Source organism: Leopardus geoffroyi, chromosome E2 (assembly GCF_018350155.1).
Source record: "Leopardus geoffroyi isolate Oge1 chromosome E2, O.geoffroyi_Oge1_pat1.0, whole genome shotgun sequence".
NCBI classification, from domain to species: Eukaryota; Metazoa; Chordata; class Mammalia; order Carnivora; family Felidae; genus Leopardus; species Leopardus geoffroyi.
This window is the reverse complement of record NC_059335.1, coordinates 18,571,104-18,592,714: the sequence shown is the minus strand read 5'-3', so window position 1 is coordinate 18,592,714 and position 21,611 is coordinate 18,571,104. Positions and strand designations below refer to the sequence as shown.

Here is a 21,611-nt window from a genome sequence, read left to right as displayed (position 1 = left end):
ACGAGCCCTGAATCTATGAGCCCTGCTCCTCTGCCCCCCACCCCCCGCCCCTCCTGGGATTTTCTCTCTGCCCCTCACTCACTTGTGCCCTCTCTCTCTCAAAAAACAAATGCCCCACCAAAATATTTAGAAGGAAATACAAGAGGAAATTGTCAGGACTGAAGGCTATGTGAAGTATAAACAAACATTAAGCAACAACAACAAAAGTATCAAGGATCTGTTTCCACATTTTAAAACTAGGGGAAAAAAGAGGGGGGCTGGCTGGCTCAGTTGGTGAAGCATACAACTCTTGATCTCGGGGTTATGAGTTTGAGCCCCAGGTTGGGTATAGAGTTTACTTGAAATCTTAAAATAAAAATTTTTAAAAACGCAGAATAATAAAGATCTAAATGGAAATCAATGAAGTAAACAGACTATAGAGAAAGTCAGTAAGGGGCACCTGGGTGGCTCAGTTGGTTAAGTGTCTGACTTCAGCTCAGGTCACGATTTCATGGTTTGTGAGTTCAAGCCCTGTATCCGGCTCTCTACTGTCAGCACAAAGCCCACTTTGGATCCTGTCTCCCGCTCTCTGCCCCTCCCCCACTCACTCACTCTGTCTTTCTCAAAATAAAAGAGTAAAACCAAAAGCCTTAAGAATAATAAAATAGATACGCCTCTATGCAAGATGTATCAAGTTATAAAAGGAAATACACAAATTAACAATATCAGGAATGAGAAAGGAGACATCACTACAATTACACAAATATTGAGAGGGGAAAAGGGAAAATCATGAACCTATTTCTACCAATAAACAATTTAAATGAAATTAACAAATTCCTTTAAAGACACAAATGACTAAAGTTTACAAAAACAGATAAAAAATAACCTATGTAGCCCTATATCTATAATTAAATTTTGAATTAGAAATCTTTGCATAAAGTTACTTACATCTGTTGCGTCTCTATGCTGGACAAAGGATACAATGTTGTCCTACTGCACATATTTGCCAACTTCACATTCAGAGACCGCAGGTAGCTTGAAAATGGCTGCAAAGTAAATACTAGAACTCAGAGCTTGACTTACTTTTTCATTAGCTGCGAAGACGCAAGAAAGTAGACACTGTGTTAATAATTCAAATTCAACTTAAAAGTATATTGTGTCTATAGTTTCCCACTGGGAACAGCGCAAAATTTTGAGGACATGTTTTCAGTATTCAAAATGTATTACCCCATTACGTAAATAAGTTACCAACATCATTGATAAATGACTGAAATTCCAACAAATTTCTTTGCTGTTTCATTGTATTCTTCAACCAACATTTTAACAATAGTCAAAAGATATGAATGGGCATTTTACCAAAGATACTTGGGTAGTAAATAACATTTTACAAATGCTCAAGGTCATGAGTCATTAGAGAAATGCCAGGTAAAACCACAGCGAGATTCTACTACTACAGGTCTATTAAAATGGCAAACATTAGAGGGGCGCCTGGGTGGCGCAGTCAGTTAAGTGTCCGACTTCAGCCAGGTCACGATCTCGCGGTCCGTGAGTTCGAGCCCCGCGTCGGGCTCTGGGCTGACGGCTCAGAGCCTGGAGCCTGTTTCCGATTCTGTGTCTCCCTCTCTCTCTGCCCCTCCCCCGTTCATGCTCTGTCTCTCTCTGTCCCAAAAATAAATAAACGTTGAAAAAAAAATTAAAAAAAAAATGGCAAACATTAGAAACATTGATCATATCAATTCTTGGCTACTATATGGAAGAACTGGAACTCATTCACTTTTGGGGGAAAGTAACATGGTATAAGTACTTTAGAAAACAATTTGTCGGTTTCCAAAAATTTTTAATATTCACTTGCCCTTGACAAAGACATTGTACTCCTAGATATTATCACAAGGGAAATGAAGGCATAGGCCCATATGAATACCTGTACATTCATGCCCATAGTTTGTAATAGCCAAAAACTCATGTTATTTAACATATAAAAAGCTTAAAAAATTATAGTGCATTTGAGTAAGTTTTCTGGTAAAATGGTAGAATAGGAAGCACTAGAAAGTCATCTCCCTATCTACACAACAATTGCATTGGCAGAATATGTCTATTGTAACTATTTTGGAACTCTGGGGTCTATTCAAAGGCTTACAACTTACGAGGAAGCCTTAAGCAGTAAATTGCAGTTAATTTTGCTCAATGTATGTCCTCAGCACTGTAGCAGCTACCTATCCCTTATTCCCTTGCCCTGTGGCAGACAGCTATTTGTGTGTCCCTGGAGCAGCTTGCATGCAGTTTTGGGGAGACTGGGTAGGACCCCACTCTCCAAATATTGAGCATCTGTGCTCTAATCTGACCGCAGAGGTGAAAACACGGAAGTGGGCGGCCATTTGTGCAACTCTTGTCCAATTGTTACAAGCCACTACCCCTCTGGCTGAGGTGACTCCCGGGGGATTTTAGGTGCCAGCACATTTCTTCCCCTTCATTTTTCTTTTTCTCCTTTTGGGAGTCAAATACTTAGCATTAAGACATTCCAAAGCAATCACATATACAGGAGAATTTTAGAAGTCAAGTTAACAGGCTCAGAAGAGACCTGAGATAGATACACTTCAGGCTGATCCCTGGCAGAGACGGCCTAGGACGGTTAAAAACATTTCTAAATAAAAATGGCAAACGCTGGGAAAAGATGAAGAATCTGATTTCCAGAGTTAACACATAATTAAAGTGTCCAGTGCTCAACGACAACAAAAATCACAAGGCAAACAAAAAAAAAAAAAACAGGAAAGCATGGCCCGTTCAAAGGGGGAAAACATCACCAGAAACTGTCTCATAAAAAAACCCTGATGTCAGCTCCCATTAGACAAAGACTTTAAAACAACTATCTTAGGATCCTGAGGGAGATGGTGGTGTAGGAGGACACTGGGCTCACCGCGTCCTGCTGATCACTTAGATTCCACCCACACCTGCCTAAATAACCCAGAAAACCGCCAGAAGACTAGCAGAACGGAGTCTCTGGAGCCAAGCGCAGATGAGAGGCCCACAGAAGAGGGTAGGAAGGGCGGAGAGGGGGTGCGCACTGCACGGACTGGCAGGAGGGAGCTGGGGCAGAGGGGCGGCCGCAGGCCAGAGCCCCCGAGTCTGGCTTGTAAAAGCGGAGAGGCCTGACGGAGTGTGTTCCGACAGCAAGCAGGACTTGACATCTGGAAGGTTATAATCTAACAGCTCTGCTCGGAGAGCGGAAGGGCTGGAGGGCAATGGGAGGGAGAGTTGTTGAGCTCCAGATGACAGAGCACAGCTTGGCAGGGCACAAAGACGCTTGCCAGCGCCATCTCCCTCGCCCATCCCCCAGCCAAAATCCCAAAGGGAACCACTTCCTGCCAGGGAACTTGCTTGCACCGTGAAAACACCCAACGCTGTGCTTCTGCGGATCCATCCCTCCAGCGGCAGGTCTGACTCCCTCCCGGTGCTGCAGGGCCCCTCCCGAAGCAGATCTCCGAAGGAAAAGCTAGCTGAGCCTGCCCCTCCTGCCCCCGTGCACCTTGCCTACCCACCCCAGCTAATACGCCAGATCTCCAGCACCACAAGCCTGGCAGTGTGCAAGTAGCCCAGACGGGCCACGCCACCCCACAGTGAATCCCGCCCCTAGGAGAGGGGAAGAGAAGGCACACACAGTCTGGCTGTGGCCCCAGCGGTGGGCTGGGGGCAGACATCAGGACTGACTGCGGCCCCGCCCACCAACTCCAGTTATACACCACAGCACAGGGGAAGTGCCCTGCAGGTCCGCACCACTCCAGGGGCTATCCAAAATGAGGAAACAGAAGAATTCCCCTCAAAAGAATCTCCAGGAAATAAGAGCTAACGAACTGATCAAAAACGATTTAAGCACTATAACAGAAAGTGAATTTAGAATAATAGTCATAAAATTAATCGCTGGGCTTGAAAACAGTATAGAGGACAGCAGAGAATCTCTTGCTACAGAGATCAAGGGACTAAGGAACAGTCAGGAGGAGCTAAAAAATGCTATAAACGAGCTGCAAAATAAAATGGAAACAACCACAGCTCGGATTGAAGAGGCAAAGGAGAGAATAGGTGAACTAGAAAATAAAATTATGGAAAAAGAGGAAGCTGAGAAAAAGAGAGATAAAAAAAAATCCAGGAGTATGAGGGGAAAATTAGAGAACTAAATGATGCACTAAAGAGAAATAATCTATGCATAATTGGTATTCCAGAGGAGGAAGAGAGAGGGAAAGGTGCTGAAGGTGTACTTGAAGAAATAATAGCTGAGAACTTCCCTAATCTGGGGAAGGAAAGAGGCATTGAAATCAAAGAGGCACAGAGAACTCCCTTCTGACATAACTTGAATCGACCTTCTGCACAAGCATGAAACCTACAGATATCACAATGACTCTAAACCCATATCTTTCTATAACACTGAACGTAAATGGGCTAAATGTGCCAACCAAAAGACATAGGGTATCAGAATGGATAAAAAAAACAAGACCCATCTGTTTGCTGTCTACAAGAGACTCATTTTAGACCTGAGGACACCTTCAGATTGAAAGTGAGGGGATGGAGAACTATTTATCATACTTGGAAGTCAAAAGAAAGCTGGAGTAGCCATACTTATATCAGACAAACTAGACTTTAAATTAAAGGTTGTAACAAGAGATGAAGGGCATTATATAATCATTACAGGGTCTATCCATCAGGAAGAGCTAACAATTATAAATGTCTATGCACCGAATATGGAAGCCCCCAAATATATGAAACAATTACTCACAAACGTAAGCAACCTTATTGATAAGAATGTGGTAATTGCAGGGGACTTTAATACCCCACTTACAACAATGGATAGATCATCTAGACACACAGTCAATAAAGAAACAAGGGCCCTGAATGATACATTGGATCAGATGGACTTGACAGATATATTTAGAACTCTGCATCCCAAAGCAACAGAATATACTTTCTTCTCGAGTGCACATGGAACGTTCTCCAAGATAGATCACATACTGGGTCACAAAACAGCCCTTCATAAGTATACAAGAATTGAGATCATACCATGCATACTTTCAGACCACAATGCTATGAAGCTTGAAATCAACCACAGAAAAAAGTCTGGAAAACCTCCAAAAACATGGAGGTTAAAGAACACCCTACTAACGAATGAGTGGGTCAACCAGGCAATTAGAGAAGAAATTAAAAAATATATGGAAACAAACAAAAATTAAAATACAACAATCCAAATGCTCTGGGATGCAGCAAAGGCAGTCCTGAGAGGAAAATATGTTGCAATCCAGGCCTATCTCAAGAAACAAGAAAAATCCCAAATACAAAATCTAACAGCACACCTAAAGGAAATAGAAGCAGAACAGCAAAGGCAGCCTAAACCCAGCAGAAGAAGAGAAATAATAAAGATCAGAGCAGAAATAAACAATATAGAATCTAAAAAAACTGTAGAGCAGATCAATGAAACCAAGAGTTGGTTTTTTGAAAAAATAAACAAAATTGATAAACCTCTAACCAGGCTTCTCAAAAAGAAAAGGGAGATGATCCAAATAGATAAAATCATGAATGAAAATGGAATTATTACAAGCAATATCAGGGAATACCATGAAAAATTATATGCCAACAAACTGGACAACCTGGAAGAAATGGACAAATTTCTAAACACCCACACACTTCCAAAACTCAAACAGGAGGAAATAGAAAGCTTGAACAGACCCATAGCCAGCGAAGAAATTGAATTAGTTATCAAAAATCTCCCAACAAATAAGAGTCCAGGACCAGATGGCTTCCCAGGTGGGAAGCCTGGTAGAACCAGGCATTTAAAGCAGAGATAATTTTCCTGCCAGACATTTAAAGCAGACATTTAAAGCAGAGATAATACCTATCCTTCTCAAGCTATTTCAAAAAATAGAAAGGGAAGGAAAACTTCCAGGCTCATTCTATGAAGCCAATATTACTTTGATTCCTAAACCAGATAGAGACCCAGTTTAAAAAAAAAAAAAAAAAAAAAAAAGAACAACAGGCCAATATCCCTGATGAATATGGATGCAAAAATTCTCAATAAGATACTAGCAAATCAAATTCAACAGCATATGAAAAGAATTATTCACCATGTTCAAGTGGCATTCATTCCTGGGATGCAGGGCTGGTTCAACATTCGCAAATCAATCAATGTGATACATCACATTAATAAAAGAAAAGATAAGAACCATATGATCCTGTCAATCGATGCAGAAAAAGCATTTGACAAAATTCAGCAACTTTCTTAATAAAAACGCTCAAGAAAGTCGGGATAGAAGGAAAATACTTAAACATCATAAAAGCCATTTATGAAAAGCCCACAGCTAACATCATCCTCAATGGGGAAAAACTGAGAGCTTTTTCCCTGAGATCAGGAACACGACAGGGATGTCCACTCTCACCACTGTTGTTTAACATAGTGTTGGAAGTTCTAGCATCATCAATCAGACAACAAAAATAAATCAAAAGCATCAAAATTGGCAAAGATGAAGTCAAGCTTTCACTTTTTGCAGATGACATATTATATATGGAAAATCCGATAGACTCCACCAAAAGTCTGCTAGAACTGATACATGAATCCAGCAAAGTTGCAGGATACAAAATCAATGTACAGAAATCAGTTGCATTCTTATACACTAATAATGAAGCAACAGAAGGACAAATAAAGAAACGGATCCCATTCACAATTGCACCAAGAAGCATAAAATACCTAGGGATAAATCTAACCAAAGATGTAAAAGATCTGTATGCTGAAAACTATAGAAAGCTTATGAAGGAAATTGAAGAAGAGATAAAGAAATGGAAAAACATTCTGTGCTCATGGGTTGGAAGAATAAATATTGTCAAAATGTCAATACTACCCAAAGCTATCTACACATTCAATGCAATCCCAATCAAAATTGCACCAGCATTCTTCTCAAAGTTAGAACAAACAATCCTAAAATTCATATGGAACCACAAAAGGCCCTGAATAGCCAAAGTAATTTTGAAGAAGAAGACCAAAGCAGGAGGCATCACAATCCCAGACTTTAGCCTCTACTCCAAAGCTGTAATCATCAAGACAGCATGGTATTGGCACAAAAACAGACACATAGACCAATGGAATAGAATAGAAACCCCAGAATCAGACCCACAAAAGTATGGCCAACTAATCTTTGACAAAGCAGGAAAGAATATCCAATGGAAAAAAGACAGTCTCTTTAACAAATGGTGCTGGGAGAACTGGACAGCAACATGCAGAAGGTTGAAACTAGACCACTTTCTCACACCATTCACAAAAATAAACTCAAAATGCATAAAGGACCTGAATGTGAGACAGGAAACCATCAAAACCCTAGAGGAGAGAGCAGGAAAAGACCTCTCTGACCTCAGCCACAGCAATTTCTTACTTGACACATCCCCAAAGGCAAGGGAATTAAAAGCAAAAATGAACTATTGCGACCTCATGAAGACAAAAAGCTTCTGCAGAGCAAAGGAAACAATCAACAAAACTAAAACGCAACCCACAGAATGGGAAAAGATATTTGCAAATGACATATTGGACAAAGGGCTATAAAGAGCTCACCAAACTCCACACCCGAAAAAACAAATAATTCAGTGAAGAAATGGACAGAAAACATAGACACTTCTCTAAAGAAGACATCCGGATGGCCAACAGACACATGAAAAGATGCTCAATGTTGCTCCTCATCAGGGAAATACAAATCAAAACCACACTCAGATATCACCTCACGCCAGTCAGAGTGGCCAAAATGAACAAATCAGGAGACTATAGATGCTGGAGAGGATGTGGAGAAACGGGAACCCTCTTGCACTGTTGGTGTGAATGCAAATTGGTGCAGCCACTCTGGAAAACAGTGTGGAGGTTCCTCAGAAAATTAAAAATAGACCTACCTTATGACCCAGCAATAGCACTGCTAGGAATTTACCCAAGAGATACAGGAGTGCATAGGGGCACATGTACCCCCAATGTTTATAGCAGCACTCTCAACAATAGCCAAATTATGGAAAGAGCCTAAATGTCCATCAACTGATAAATGGATAAAGAAATTGTGGTTTATATACACAATGGAGTACTACGTGGCAATGAGAAAGAATGAAATATGGCCCTTTGTAGCAACATGGATGGAACTGGAGAGTGTTATGCTAAGTGGAACAAGCCATACAGAGGAAGACAGATACCATATGTTTTCACTCTTATGTGGATCCTGAGAAACTTAACAGAAACCCATGGGGGAGGGGAAGGAAAAAAAAAGGGGGTTAGAGTGGGAGAGAGCCAAAGCAGAAGAGACTCTTAAAAACTGAGAACAAACTGAGGGTTGGTGGGGGGTGGAAGGGAGGGGGGGTGGGTGATGGGTATTGAAGAGGGCATCTTTTGGGATGAGCACTGGGTGTTGTATGGAAACCAATTTGACAATAAATTTCATATATTGAAAAAAAAAGAAAAAACCCTATCTTATAGATGATCAGATAACTAAAGGAAGACGTGGAGAAAGGCAAGGAAATGCTGTATGAACAAAAACGGAAATATCACACAAGACATAGAAAACATAAAAAGGAATCAAAACAAGATTCTAGTGCTAAAATACCTGAAATGAAAAATTTGCTAGAGGGATTCAAAAGCAGATTTGAGAACATGGAAGACTCCGTGAACTTCAAGATAGGAAAATCAAAAGAGAAAGGAGTGAAGAAAAGTAAACAGAATATAAGGCACCTCGGGAACACCTTCAAGAGGAACAACACACACTTTGTCGGAGTCCCAGGACATGAGACAAAGGAGAGATAACTTGAAGATTTAATGGCTGAAAACTCCCCCGGATTGATGAAATACATAAATATAAGCACCCAAGAAGCTCAATGAACTCCAAAAAGGCTGAGTTCAAAGAGACCCAAATCAAGACAAACTACAATCTGTCAAAAGACAGAGAAATTTGACAGGAACAAGGGAGGTGACCTGTCAACACAAGGGATCCTCAGTAAGATTGTCCACAGGTTCTTCATCAGATCCTTTAGAAGCCAGAGAGTCGCCTGGGTGGCTCAGTTGGTTAAGTGTCTGACTCTTGGTTTTGACTCCGGTCATGATCCCAGGGTCGTGAGTTCAAGCCTGCATCGGGCTTGCATTGTCCGTGCAGAGCCTGCTTGGGATTCTCTCTCTCCCTCTCTCTCTGCCCCTCCCCCACTAGCTCTCTCTCTCTCACAATAAATACAAACTTAAAAAAAAATTCCTTAGAAGCCAGAAAACAGTGGGCTGGTATGTTCAAAGTGCTGAAAGAAAAGAAAAATGGTAACCAAGAATCATGTATCTGGCAAAATTGTCCTTCAAAAGTAAGGGGGAAATTAATTCTCAGATAAACGAAATCCGAGGAAGTTTACAATCACTAGACCTGCCTAGCAAGAAGTGCTAAAGGGAGTCCTTCCATTTGAAATCAAAGGACATTAGACTAACTCTAAGCCGTGTGAAGGAATAAAGATCACCTGTAAAGGTAAATAAATACAAGTGCAATTTTTAAAACCACTATTACTGTAACTTTGATTTATAACTTTGTTAATTTCCACATGATTTAAAAAGATAATGCATTTTTAAAAAACAATTATTAGCATATATTCTGGACCTAAAATATATAAAGATGTAATTCTGTGATATCAATAACTGAAAGGGTTGGAGGTGGAACTGCATAGGAGCAGAGTTTTTGTATGGTATGGAAATTAGGCTAATATAAATTCAAATTAGAGTGTTATAGTTTTAGGATGTTCAACATAATCTCCATGGTACCCACAAAGAAAATAGCTATAGAATACACACAAAAGGAAATGAGAAGGGCGTTAAAACATTTTACATTAAAACAATCAAAAACAAAAGAAGACAGTACTATAGGAAATGGGGACCCAAAAGCCATATAGAAAACAAATAGCAAAATGACAGAAGTCCTTCCTTATCAGCAATTACTTTAAATGTAAGTGGATTAAACTCTCCAATCAAAATACAGAAACTGACAGAATGGATGTTTAAAAATGACCCAACTAGGGGTACCCGGGTGACTCAGTCAGTCAGTTAAGTGTCAGACTTCAGCTCAGGTCGTGATCTCACAGTTTGTGAGTTCAAGCCCTACACCAGGCCCTCTGCTGTCAGTACAGAGCCCACTTCAGATCCTCTGTCCCCCTCTCTCTCTGCTCCTCCCCGCTCTGTCTCTCTCTCTCAAAAGTAAACATTAAAAAATAATAATAAAAAAGAAAAGATCCAACTATATGTTGTCCACAGAGACTAACTTTATAGCCAAAGACAAAAGTAGGTTGAAAGTGAAAGGATGGAAAAACATATTCCATATAAATAATAAACAATTACAGTAAGGGTGGCTATATTAATATCAGACAAAACAGACTTTAAATTTTAAAAAGTTATGAGACAAATGTGGACATTTTTATATTGTAATAAAATGTCCAGTAAGAAGGGATATACAATTATAAACATTTATGAAACTAATAACAGACCAAGAAAACATAAAAAGCAAAAATTGATAGGAAGAAGTGGACAGTTTTACAATAGTTGGAGACCACTCTCAATAATAAACAAAAAGTCAGTAAGGAAACAAAGGTCTTAAACAACACATAAAACCAATCAGACTAGTGGAAATTTACATAATATTCTAACCAACAATAGAAAACACACTGTTCTCAAGTGCACATGGGATATTTCTATGATAGACCATGTTAGGCCACAAATTAAGGCTTAATAGATTTTTTTTTTTTATTATTATTTATTTTTGGGACAGAGACAGAGCATGAACGGGGGAGGAGCAGAGAGAGAGGGAGACACAGAATCGGAAACAGGCTCCAGGCTCTGAGCCATCAGCCCAGAGCCTGACGCGGGGCTCGAACTCACGGACCGCGAGATCGTGACCTGGCTGAAGTCGGACGCTTAACCGACTGCGCCACCCAGGCGCCCCAAGGCTTAATAGATTTTAAAAGGTAGATATTATGCAAAGTTTTTTGTCCAAACTCAACAGGACGAAGTTAGAAATTGATAAAAGGCAAACTAGAAAATTCACAAATTTGTGGAAATTAACACATATTTAATCAATGGAACAAAGGAGAAATCACAAGGAATATTAGAAAATACTTGGAGATGAAAGAAAACAAAAACACAACATACCAAAATTCATGAAATGCAGCAAAAGCAGTATGGAGGAAGCTTACATTAAAAAAGAAAGATCTCAAATCAACAACTTTACAATTTAAAGAACTTGAAAAAGAACAAACTAAACCAAGAGCTAGACAAAAGAAAGAAATAATAAAGGTTAGAGATTAAAGAGAACAGAAATACAATAGGGAAAATTCAACAAAACCAGAAGAAGATTCTTTAAAAAGATTAACAAAATTGACAAACCTTTAGTTAGAGTGACTAAAAAAGAGACATGACTCAAATTACTAAAATCAGAAATAAAAGTGGGGACATTACTACCAATTCTACAGAAATAAAAAGGATTACAAGAGTACCAAGAACAAGTGTGCACACACACAAAAATGGAACTGAGATGAAATAGACTACTCCCTAAAAACACAAAACCTATTGAGACTGAATCATGAAGAGAATATCTCAATAAACGTGTAAGTAGTGAGTATAATGTATACGCAACTAAAAACCTCCCCACAACAAACAAACCTCTGGACCCAATGACTTTATTGGTGAATTTTACACATTAAAGAAGTAGCAGTGATCTTTGTTAAGAAAATTTCAAAAACTTGGAGAGAACAATTCCTAACTTAGTTGTCCTGATGCCAAAGCCAGAAAATGATACTATGAGAAACGTACAGACCAGTATCCCTTATGAACACTGATGTAAATATCTTTAACCAAATACTAGCAAACAGAGTTTAGCAGCATACTGAAAGAGTGGGAGTGGGGTTTATTCCTGGAATGCAAGGATAGTTCGACATATGAATATCAATCAGTGTAATGCACCACATTAACAGAGCAAAGAATATATGACCCTCTCAATTGATACAAAAAAGAATTTGACAAAATCCAACACCCTTTCATGATAAAAACACGAAACCACTTCATATCTATCAGGATAGATGCTACTCAAAAATTTAAAAATGTTTTTTTCAGAAAAAACAGGTGTTGGTGAGGATGTAGAAAAATTAGAACCCATGTATACGGTTGGTCGGAATGTAAAATGGTAGAGCAACTGTGAAAAACAGTATGCAGGCTCTTCAAAAAATTAAACATATAATTACCATATGATCCAGTAATTCCACTAACAGGTATATATCCAAAAGAACAGAAAGAAAGGTCTCAAAGAGATATTTGTACACCCATGTTCATAGCTGCATGATTCACAATAGCCAAAAGGTGGAAGTAAACCAAATATCCATTGAAAGATTAATGAATAAGCAAAATATGACATAGAAATTCAATGGCATATTATTCAGCCTTAAAAAAAAAAAAAAAGGAAATTCTGACACATGCTATAAAACATGGATGAACCTTGAGGACATTATGCTAAGTGAAATAAACCAGTCACAAATAGACAAATACTGTATGACTTCACTCATATGAGGTATCTGGAGTAGTCAAATTCACAGAGACAGAAAGTAGAATGGAAGTTTCCAGGGGCTCAGCAGAGGGGGGGACATTGGAGTTATTGTTTAATGGGTACAGACTTTGTTTTACAAGATGAAAAGGGCTCGGGATGTGCATGGTGGTGATGGCTGCACAATATGAATGTTCTTAATACCCCTGAACTGTGCACTTAGAGATAGTTACCATGGCAAATTCTGTTAAGTGTATTTTACCAGATATTTTTTAATTAAAAAAATAAAGCATGAAAAATTATGATGGATTCACTCAATAGAACACTACTCGGTGGCAAAAGGAATGAACTATTCCTACACACAGCATGGATAATTCTCAAGAAAATTATGCTGTGAAGGAAAACAGACCAAATATAGGGTATAAGTACTTAATAACTCCAGTTGTATAAAATTCTAAGAAGGCCCACAAATCTATGGTGAAAAAAAGAAAAGGTAAATTTATGGTTTTCTGGGAAGGCAAGGAGGGCCGGTAAAAGGCACGAGGTAGCTTTGCGGGTGATGGATACGTTCGTTATCATGATGGTGTTGGTTCCCTGAGTGTAACACGTACTGAAAAACTTATGAAATTGTGCACATCAAATATGTACAACTGTTGCATGACAATCCTATCTCATTAAAGCATTTAAGGAAATTGTTGCACATTCATTTTAGAAAATTAGGTTTGGTAACCCTATGTTGACTCTATTCTCGCTCTCTCATGCCTTGGCAGCAAAAATGGCTGGCTATGTCACAAATGCTACATCCCTGGAATACAAGACCTACCTTCGCTCAGCCCCCATTTTCCTGCCAAGGCAGCAATGGCTGTGGCATGAATGGTGCAGAGAGCCTTAGCGGCCACAAAACCTTTAGAGTTTTGCTCTGCCAGTGGCCTAAGTCATAGGACAGAGGTCTGGAGGTCCTGAGAATTTCTGCAAAGCCTGAATCCTGCACAGTCACATTCAAGGAGACACCTGTGGATGCACTTTTAGAATAGGTACATTCCCTCTAGTTTGCTGCAGCCTCACCTACTCCGTTGTCACCCCAAGTGCTTCCATACAAATTATGCTCTCAACTGGGCCCAGTAAGGCTTAGTTAGGACACCAGTATACCAGATGCTAGACTTCAAGGCGTATGTCTCCTTGACAGGTGCCGCCAGGTAAATGGTGCCTGCTTAACAGTGCTAGGGAAAGTGAGGCATCCCCTGGAAACATGGGGCCCTATTCATGCAGCTCCCAGATGCAGTGGAGGTTGTCACAACTGCCCCATCCTCAGGGTAATCTCTGGTTCACAAAAATTCATGCCGTTTGGATCACATTAGTCCCACAGAGTCCTACAATCTTCCCCAGGAGGCCTTGTATAGCAACTCACAAAGGCGGCCAAATCTGGACCGAGAGGTGTTCTCCACCATCCTGTGGCAACGTCCCCTCTGAGGCAATGTTTGGAGACCCTTTTAGTTTGGTAGACCTTAACTGTGTCCTCAACCCACTTCACAATGATCAAAACATACTAAAGGTGGCTTTACAATAAGGCAATGTGAACTAGGTAGTTGCTGGGATAGGTAATGTGGAGTCTGGATAAATCCATCACGAGCATCACAGGAGATCAACCATCCTTGACAAAAGGGAAACCTTTTCTGCAAGCTGCCAGCGGAATCCAGCTCAGGTCTTCATGGTCAAAGATGGGTCATGTCCACAGCTACACTGGTCACAGAGGGAGGGAATGACATCTTCCTTTGGCCTCAGGCTCCACAGGATTCCCTCTTGAAACAAGAAGAGGTCTGAACACCGGGACTGGCTGAGACACACTCTTGGAGACCTGCTGTCCTTGGGAATGCTGAAAGGGCTCCTACCATAAACACTCGCAGTGACAAAGGTCTGGTAAAGTCCATGGTGAGAAAAATGCAACTTTGTTCCAGAAAGCTTTCAACATAACTAGCATTCATAGGGAATCTTCCCAGTGTGGACATTGGGATGAACAAGGTTCAACCTCTGGCTGATGGCCCCCTCATAAAGTCTGCCCTCAGAGCTTATCTCCACTGCACACGGTTGTGCTGGAGGAGGAAGCACATTCTCTGCACTCCTTTCTCTGATGTGAATTTTCTGATGCCGGACAAGGGTAGGCCTCTGGCTGAAGGCTTTTCCACATTCGCTGCACTTATATGGCCTGTCTGGTTTGTGAACCTTCTGGTGCTGCCTCAGATTAGACCTTTGCCTGAAGGTTTTCCCACATTCGAGGCACTCATAAGGCCGCTCCCCGGTGTGAAGTCTCCGATGGTTATTGAGGCTGGAGCTCTGGTTAAAGAATTTCCCACATTCGGGGCACTGATAAGGCCGTTCGCCAGTGTGAAGTCTCCGATGGCTATTGAGGCTGGAGCTCTGGCTAAACAATTTCCCACATTCGATGCACTCATAAGGCCGTTCCCCAGTGTGGACTCTCTGATGCTTCATGAGGTCAGAGCTCCGGCTGAAGGCTTTCCCACATTCGCTGCACCCGTAAGGCCGTTCGCCAGTGTGGACTATCTGATGTTGGATAAGACTGGCGATGTGGCTGAAGAATTTCCCGCACTCGTTGCACTGGTAAGGTCTTTCTCCAGTGTGAACCCTCCAATGTTTGATGAGACTGGAGTTGCAGTTGAAAGATTTCCCACACTCGCTGCACTCGTGAGCGCTTCTGCCAGTATGAACCCTCTTGTGATGAATGAGGTTGGAGCGCTGGCTGAAGAATTTCCCGCATTCGCTGCACTCATAAGGCTTCTCTCCAGTGTGAACTCTCTTATGTTGAATGAGGTTGGAGTTCCGGCTGAAGAACTTCCCACATTCGCTGCACACGTGGGGGCTTTCCCCGGTGTGAACTCTCTGATGTTTAATGAGACTCGAGTGTTGGCTGAAGAACTTCCCACATTCCCGGCACTCATAAGGCTTTCCTCTGTTGTGGTCTCTCTGGTGTTGAAGGAGGCCGGAGGCATGGCTAAAGAATATCCCACATTTGTTGCACTCATAAGGCCTTTCTCCAGCATGGGTTCTCTGGTGCTGAACGAGTGCGCGTTTGTCACTGAAAGTGTTCCCAGACTCGCTGCGCTTGTTATGGCTTTGGACGGTGTGACGATCCCCGACACCAGTGTCCCGGGGTGGCTCCTCCACTCTGTGAGGGACCTGATGCGGCAGAAAGCCGGATCCGGCCTTCCCATCCGCAAAGTCCTTCCCACCCTCCCTGACTGTGAAAGGTTTCTTTGATGCATCATCTCTGCAGCTCTTCATGAGGGAGGCCCTGTCCTCATCCCTTCTGACAGGCTTGTCTACACCCTGCTGCATCTGCTGCTGGTTATGGTACGCACTGGACTTGAACTCTCTCCCATATGCCTGGCACACGTAGGGCTTCTGCTTGGGATGTGCTGCCCGGTGTTCAGCCAGGGCCAAAATGTCTTTCAAGTGTAGGCCACACATGTCGCAGGAGTAGTCCTTCTGGCCAGACAGAGCTGCCTTGAGATTCCGGTCACGTGGCACTCCTTCCACAGACGCACTATGCTCACCCTCTGTTCCAGAGCAAAAATCTGAAAGCAGAGAAATGCTGGTGAAGTTAACAAGAACTCTGCTGGAAGGAAACGGCCCCGTGACAAACGCGTGCCTGACCCAGGAATGAGTCCACAGGATTGCTGGCAAGATAAGAAACCCGAGGTCAGGGTGAGGAAGGTTCTGTTCGGCAGTACTGTGTCTGGCAAGGTCACAAAACAGGGGGGGCCTTACCAGGACGAAGGACACAATGATGGGGTACACGTATCGAGCCTAAAGGTGGGGTCTCCATCTCCTCTAAAATTTTTTTTTTAATGTTTATTTATTTTTGAGAGAGTGCAAGCAGGGGAGGGGCAGAGAGAAAGGGAGACACAGAATCGGAAGCAGGTTCCAGGCTCTGAGCTGTCAGCACGGAGCCCAACGTGGAGCTCGAACTCCCAAACTGGGAGATCGTGGCCTGAGCCAAAGTTGGATGCTCAACCGACTGAGTCACCCAGGCGCCCCTCCAACTCCTCCATAAAGGCTTTTTGGCAGGGCCTTGGCTGTTGGTAACACACGAGTCCTGTGCAGAAGGTGTGTCCAGGCCCAGGAAAATCTGACTGCAAGTAAGTAGCTGGTGTTTAAGGACTACTGAAGGGAATATACACATGTCATGACATAAGGAGCATAGGTCCATGCGGGAGACTGTCACAGAGGGAGCTGTGGCAAGAGATGGGAAGGCCAGACAGGTGGGGCCCAGCCAGGGGCCCCAAGTCAGCAGAAAATGACAGGGGGGCGATGCGTCAAGAATGGGAAACGAAAGGTCGAAGAGAGATGTGCCCATTGGCTTTGGCACCCAAACAATGACGAACGCGAGAAAGACTGCAGTTATGATTTGAAGACAGCACTGACGTCACACGCTCTCCCATCCCCGACTCACCAGAGCCGGGCCCACTGTATGCCCCTCTTGCCATGGCGGAAGTCATGTCCACTCTGTCAGGCACCCATGGCTCTGCTCCCATCTCCAGCTGGGCAACTATGTGAGACCTGAAAGACGTAAGTCCTACGGGAAAGACGGGGCAGGTGAGTGGTCAGCACTTGGCCAGGTGAACTACCTGCTGACAGACCACAGGAAAGAAAGTGAAATATTACAAAAAAGAACACACTGAGGAGGTATGGGCGGAAAATCCCAGTGGTCACAGCAGGGCCTAGAATTCCTAGCAGTCAGGCCCTAGGAAACGTCAGCCGAAGGAAATGGTCACCCAGGTGGACACTGACCAAGCTGGCCGGGATCCACTGGGCTGCCTACAAGATTCCTCATTCCAGCCCCTTCCCCACAAGGTTTTGGGGCAGCAGGTATTGGGGCTGCTCAGGGAGTGGCGGGGGGGGGGGGGGGAGGGGAACCCTGCACACAGCTTAGCCCTGAAAATTGCAGCACGTATCCTGGGAGAGTGGGGAAGGAAGCATTGCCCATGGTTTGGCCATGGGAAGGAAAAGGGGACAGGCGGAAATGAGCCCGGGCCACCGGGTGGGTACGAAGGCCTTACCCAACGAGGCTATAAGTGCAAAGTTCTCCAGCATCACGTCGCAGTACAGGAGTCTCTGAGCCTCATCAAGGAGCCCCCACTCCTCCTGGGAGAAGTAAATGGTCACGTCCTCAAAGGTCACACAGCCCTGCCATGATGGGGACAGTCCATTCCATGATCAGCTTCTCTCCTCAGGACTCCCCGCCTGTCCCCTGCTCCCCCACCTCCCCAGCTTCCCAACTCAGAGGAGATCCCAGGCTCTGGTTCCACGGATGTCAGCTCTTTTCTCATGCCTCACCTGACCCGTGTCAGTGTCCCCACAGGCGGGTGAGCAGCGAGACACCAGCTAAGCTCTGGGCCTGAAGGGCAGGGCCCCACCCTCTTCTGTGGGCCCCCTCCCATGCCACCAACTTCAGGCTTTCCACATACAAACATGGACTCAGTCTTCTCCCTTAATCCCCAGTACCAGGCCCCTGGGGCCAACGGCTCACACTTACTCCTTTTTTTTTTTTTTTTCATTTTTTTTTTAATGTCCATTTATTTTTGAGAGAGAGAGAGAGAGAGAGAGAGAGAGACGGTGTGAGCGGGGAAGGGGCAGAGAGAGAGGGAGACACAGAATCCAGAATCCAAAGCAGGCTCCAGGCTCTGAGCTGTCAGCACAGAGCCCGACGTGGGGCTCGAACCCACAAACTGTGAGATCATGACCTGAGCCGAAGTCAGACGCTTAACTGACTGAGCCACCCAGGTGCCCCTCACACTTACTCCTATATACATAACACGTCCTGGACTGCACCTTGTATCCCTATTGTCACTGTACCCTCCCCCATCCAAGCCCACATCATAGCCACCTTCAAGGACCCTCACATGTCACTCTGCACATGGCATCCAGAAATTCTTAGCAAATACAACCCAGACCCTTGGGTGGCTCCCACTGCCAAGGGCAACACAGACCATTGATTTGAAGGTCTCCCTGCCCGGCCCTTTTCTGGCTTCAATCTAAGCCATGCAGAACCACACAGACATCAGATACCCTTGGGCCTCCTCCACTGCAGTGTGGCACATCCTGTCCCTACATCAGTCACACTCTGTGACTCTGGTTCTCACCTACTCAGGGTCTAGTGGCTCTCCCAGCTGACCCCACTTGCCCCTGAGCTAATTCCCCAGCCCAACTGAAAACCTCGAGGCCCCATCAAGGGTCACTACAAAGGCCTGCTGGGAATGCAAAGGGGTAAATAAGCACAGCCCAGGGCTCAGTGTAACAATAGCTCCATTACTACTGAGCCTCCCCATCCCACCCAAATCCACACCACCTGCCAGACTCCTCCCTCCTTACACAGCCCACCAGCTGTCCCCCACCACCACCATGAGCGCTACTCTTCATGTTTGTCTTTTTTAAAAAATATTTATCTTGGGGAGAGCGCAAGTGGGGGAGGGGCAGAGAGAGGGGGACAGAGGATCCCAAGCAGGCTCTGTGCCGACAGGCTGACAGAAGCGAACCCCTGTGGGGCTTGAACTCACGAATCACAAGATCATGACCTGAGCTGAAGTTGGATGCTCAACTGACTGAGCCACCCAGGTGCCCCCATGTCTGTCTTTAGAATGCCAAACAAGCCAATCATAGTCCCCTGTTCTCAGTTCTCAGGCCCCCCCTTCCTCTTTCCCTCTAGTGTCACTGCCACCATGACCTGAAAGTTCACCCTCCTGAACTGGACACACAACCACACCCTCGTCCACATACCAGATGCCACATTTTAGATATTTTAACTGTGGAAATAAACAAAGAGCAACCAAATAAGAAAAGCAAAGGTATTTATACTGAGCTTGCTATAGAAAGGGAGAGTGCTACCATCACTTATGTTTGGCCACCTCGAAGGCAGGCAGAAGCGTGGGAAAGCTTTATAGAGGAAACGGGAAGGCTTCAGATGTGCCCTGACTGGGGGCTGTGGGCACGGGGAAGCGGTAGGCAGGCTAACTAGAAATGGGGCGTCCTATGTGATGGGTTAGGGGTGCATATTTGGCTTTCTCTCCTTGGTCCCAAGGTGGAAGCGGGAACAAAAATTACAGAAGCTGTCAGTTATTAATCAAGCCCTGGTCATTTGGGGGCAGTTGTTACAGAAGCTATTGTTCCTGGATTGTCACTAGAGATAGCAATCTGGCTTCCTGAACTCTAATTTAAGCAGGCTGCTTCCTGGGTTGTTTATTGTAGATAAAGAGGTTGGTTTCCTGGGCAGGTCCCTGCAGGTTGTGGGTCAGAATTCTATTTTCATGTATGGTCTAGCCTTTGTCCTCTTGTGTATTCGGTCTCTCATAACCTTAACTACACCTCACCAAAACACCAAAATTGGTGTCTACCTGCCCACTCAACTCCATTCAGGCGTCTCTAGAACATCAGAGCTCAAAAGGGCCAAAGCCTCACTTCTACTTTTATATTGAATATTCCTTCTACACCCAACCTCCCCATCTCAGTTGATGGCAATCCATCCTTCCAGCTGCTGAAGCCAAAAACCACCCCTTTTCCTTCTCACCTTCCACATCAGAAAATCTGGTCAGCCTGACTTAAAAGGCGGATCTAGAACCCAATCATTTCTACCTCCAGCCACCTGCACTACTCATCCGAACTACTGCAGTAGCGGACTCCTTGGTCTTCCTGCCTCCACCCTTACCCCAAGTCAATTTTCCACTCTGCATCCACAGGGAGCCTGTCAAGACCCGAGTCAGGTGTTTCCTCTTTTACTCTAACCCATCTATGGCTCCCAACACAGTCAGAATAGAGATCAAGCTCCTCAGCCCGCCATTCCGGGGCTCACTGTCTCCCAACTGCTCTCCGAACACTCAGGTCAATCTCACCTCCAGGCATTTGTGCCCGCCGATTCCCGTGCCTAGAAAACCCTTCCTCGCGTCCTAAGATTTCGGAAATGGGAAGCGCTCTGTATAATCGCCGGCCTGGATTCAGCACCCCGGACCGGGCGTGGCTCCCCTCCAGCGCTCCCAGACTCAAAACCCGGAGAGAGGTGGGAGACGGCAGAAGACAGACAAGGCCCACCTCCGCGGTCCAGGTGCGGGGCACGCGAACGTAGGGGTCGCGGCATACACCTGGGCACTCACCTGCGCCGGGTCCCTGAGCGCCGCAGCCGCCGCCATCGGGACCCGGTCTCGCAGAGCAGCCGCCAGAGACGAGTGGGCCCCCAGTGCCCCCCTCCCTCGCCTGGCCCCAGGTGCGGCGGGCCCTCGGGCTCCCGGCTAGTGCAGGCGCGCGGGACGCGGGGCACAGCCGGACCGGGCGGACCCGCGTCTCTGGGGCGCGGCACGGAGCAGGGTCCCGGCCCCCGGCTCCGGAAAAGCCACGAGTGACGCCGGCGCGCACACCCGGCCCGGGCTAGGACTGGCTGGCCTGGAACGCAGGAAGTTCCGGCCCGAAGCGGCGCCGAGCTCAAGGGCTGTCATTGGCCCGGCGCCAGGCGCGGACTCCTGGTTCAGCCTCCAAGGACCTGCGTTTCTCGTCCCGCCCACGCTCGGCCCCGCCGGAGGGCTGAGCGAGAGGGCGGCCCCGGGGCGTGCTGGGGGCGGTGCGAGGAGGTGGAGCTGGGGCGGTGCGAAGGGGCGGAGCTGGGGCGGTGTTGGGGGCGGTGCGAGGAGGCAGAACTGGGGCGGTGCTGGGGGCGGTGCGAGGAGGTGGATCTGGGGCGGTGCTGGAGGGCTCAGCGAGGAGGCGGATCTGGGGCGGTGCTGGGGGCGGTGCGAGGAGGCAGTGCTGGGGCGGTGCTGGGGGCGGTGCGAGGAGGCGGATCCGGGGCGGTGCTGGGGGCGGTGCGAGGAGGCAGTGCTGGGGCGGTGCTGGGGGCGGTGCGAGGAGGCGGATCCGGGGCGGTGCTGGGGGCGGTGCGAGGAGGTGGAGCTGGGGTGGTGCTGGGGGCGGTGCGAGGGGGCGGAGCTGGGGCGGTGCTGGGGGCGATGAGAGGTGGTGGCACTGGGGAGAGCGCGCGGGTGGGTGATGCTAGGGGGGCGGTGTTGAAGGCGGAGCGAGGAGGGA

The 21,611-nt window shown here is 45.4% G+C and overlaps 1 protein-coding gene across 4 annotated transcripts; it reads right to left on the bottom strand.

Annotated features, from left to right (window-relative positions):
* Nucleotides 1-651: 651 nt before the first annotated feature.
* On the bottom strand, nucleotides 652-21,080 carry ZNF792 (zinc finger protein 792). 4 transcript variants are annotated; one of them, XR_006702270.1, is made up of 5 exons: nucleotides 20,687-21,079; nucleotides 17,603-17,729; nucleotides 16,996-17,118; nucleotides 13,351-16,117; nucleotides 652-1,025 (listed from the first exon to the last, which is right to left on the bottom strand). XR_006702270.1 is itself a non-coding variant. In XM_045441038.1 (4 exons), the coding sequence occupies exons 1-4, from the start codon at nucleotides 20,720-20,722 to the stop codon at nucleotides 14,499-14,501; spliced, it is 1,863 nt and encodes a 620-aa protein (XP_045296994.1). In that variant the 5' UTR covers nucleotides 20,723-21,080; the 3' UTR covers nucleotides 11,655-14,498. The 4 variants fall into 4 exon arrangements, 2 of the variants coding, with proteins under 2 accessions (XP_045296994.1, XP_045296993.1); XR_006702271.1 differs by having other exon boundaries at nucleotides 927-1,073; XM_045441038.1 differs by lacking the exon at nucleotides 652-1,025 and having other exon boundaries at nucleotides 11,655-16,117; nucleotides 17,603-17,687; nucleotides 20,687-21,080.
* Nucleotides 21,081-21,611: the final 531 nt, after the last annotated feature.

Coding starts and splice junctions, on each gene's coding strand:
- ZNF792 (XM_045441037.1), bottom strand. CDS start 20,722: ATGGCGGCGGCTGCGGCGCTCAGGGACCCGGCGCAG. Junction 17,119..17,602: donor TGCACTTATAGCCTCGTTGG/GTAAGGCCTTCG, acceptor TCTTTCCCGTAG/GACTTACGTCTTTCAGGTCT. Junction 16,118..16,995: donor ATACAGTGGGCCCGGCTCTG/GTGAGTCGGGGA, acceptor CTCTGCTTTCAG/ATTTTTGCTCTGGAACAGAG.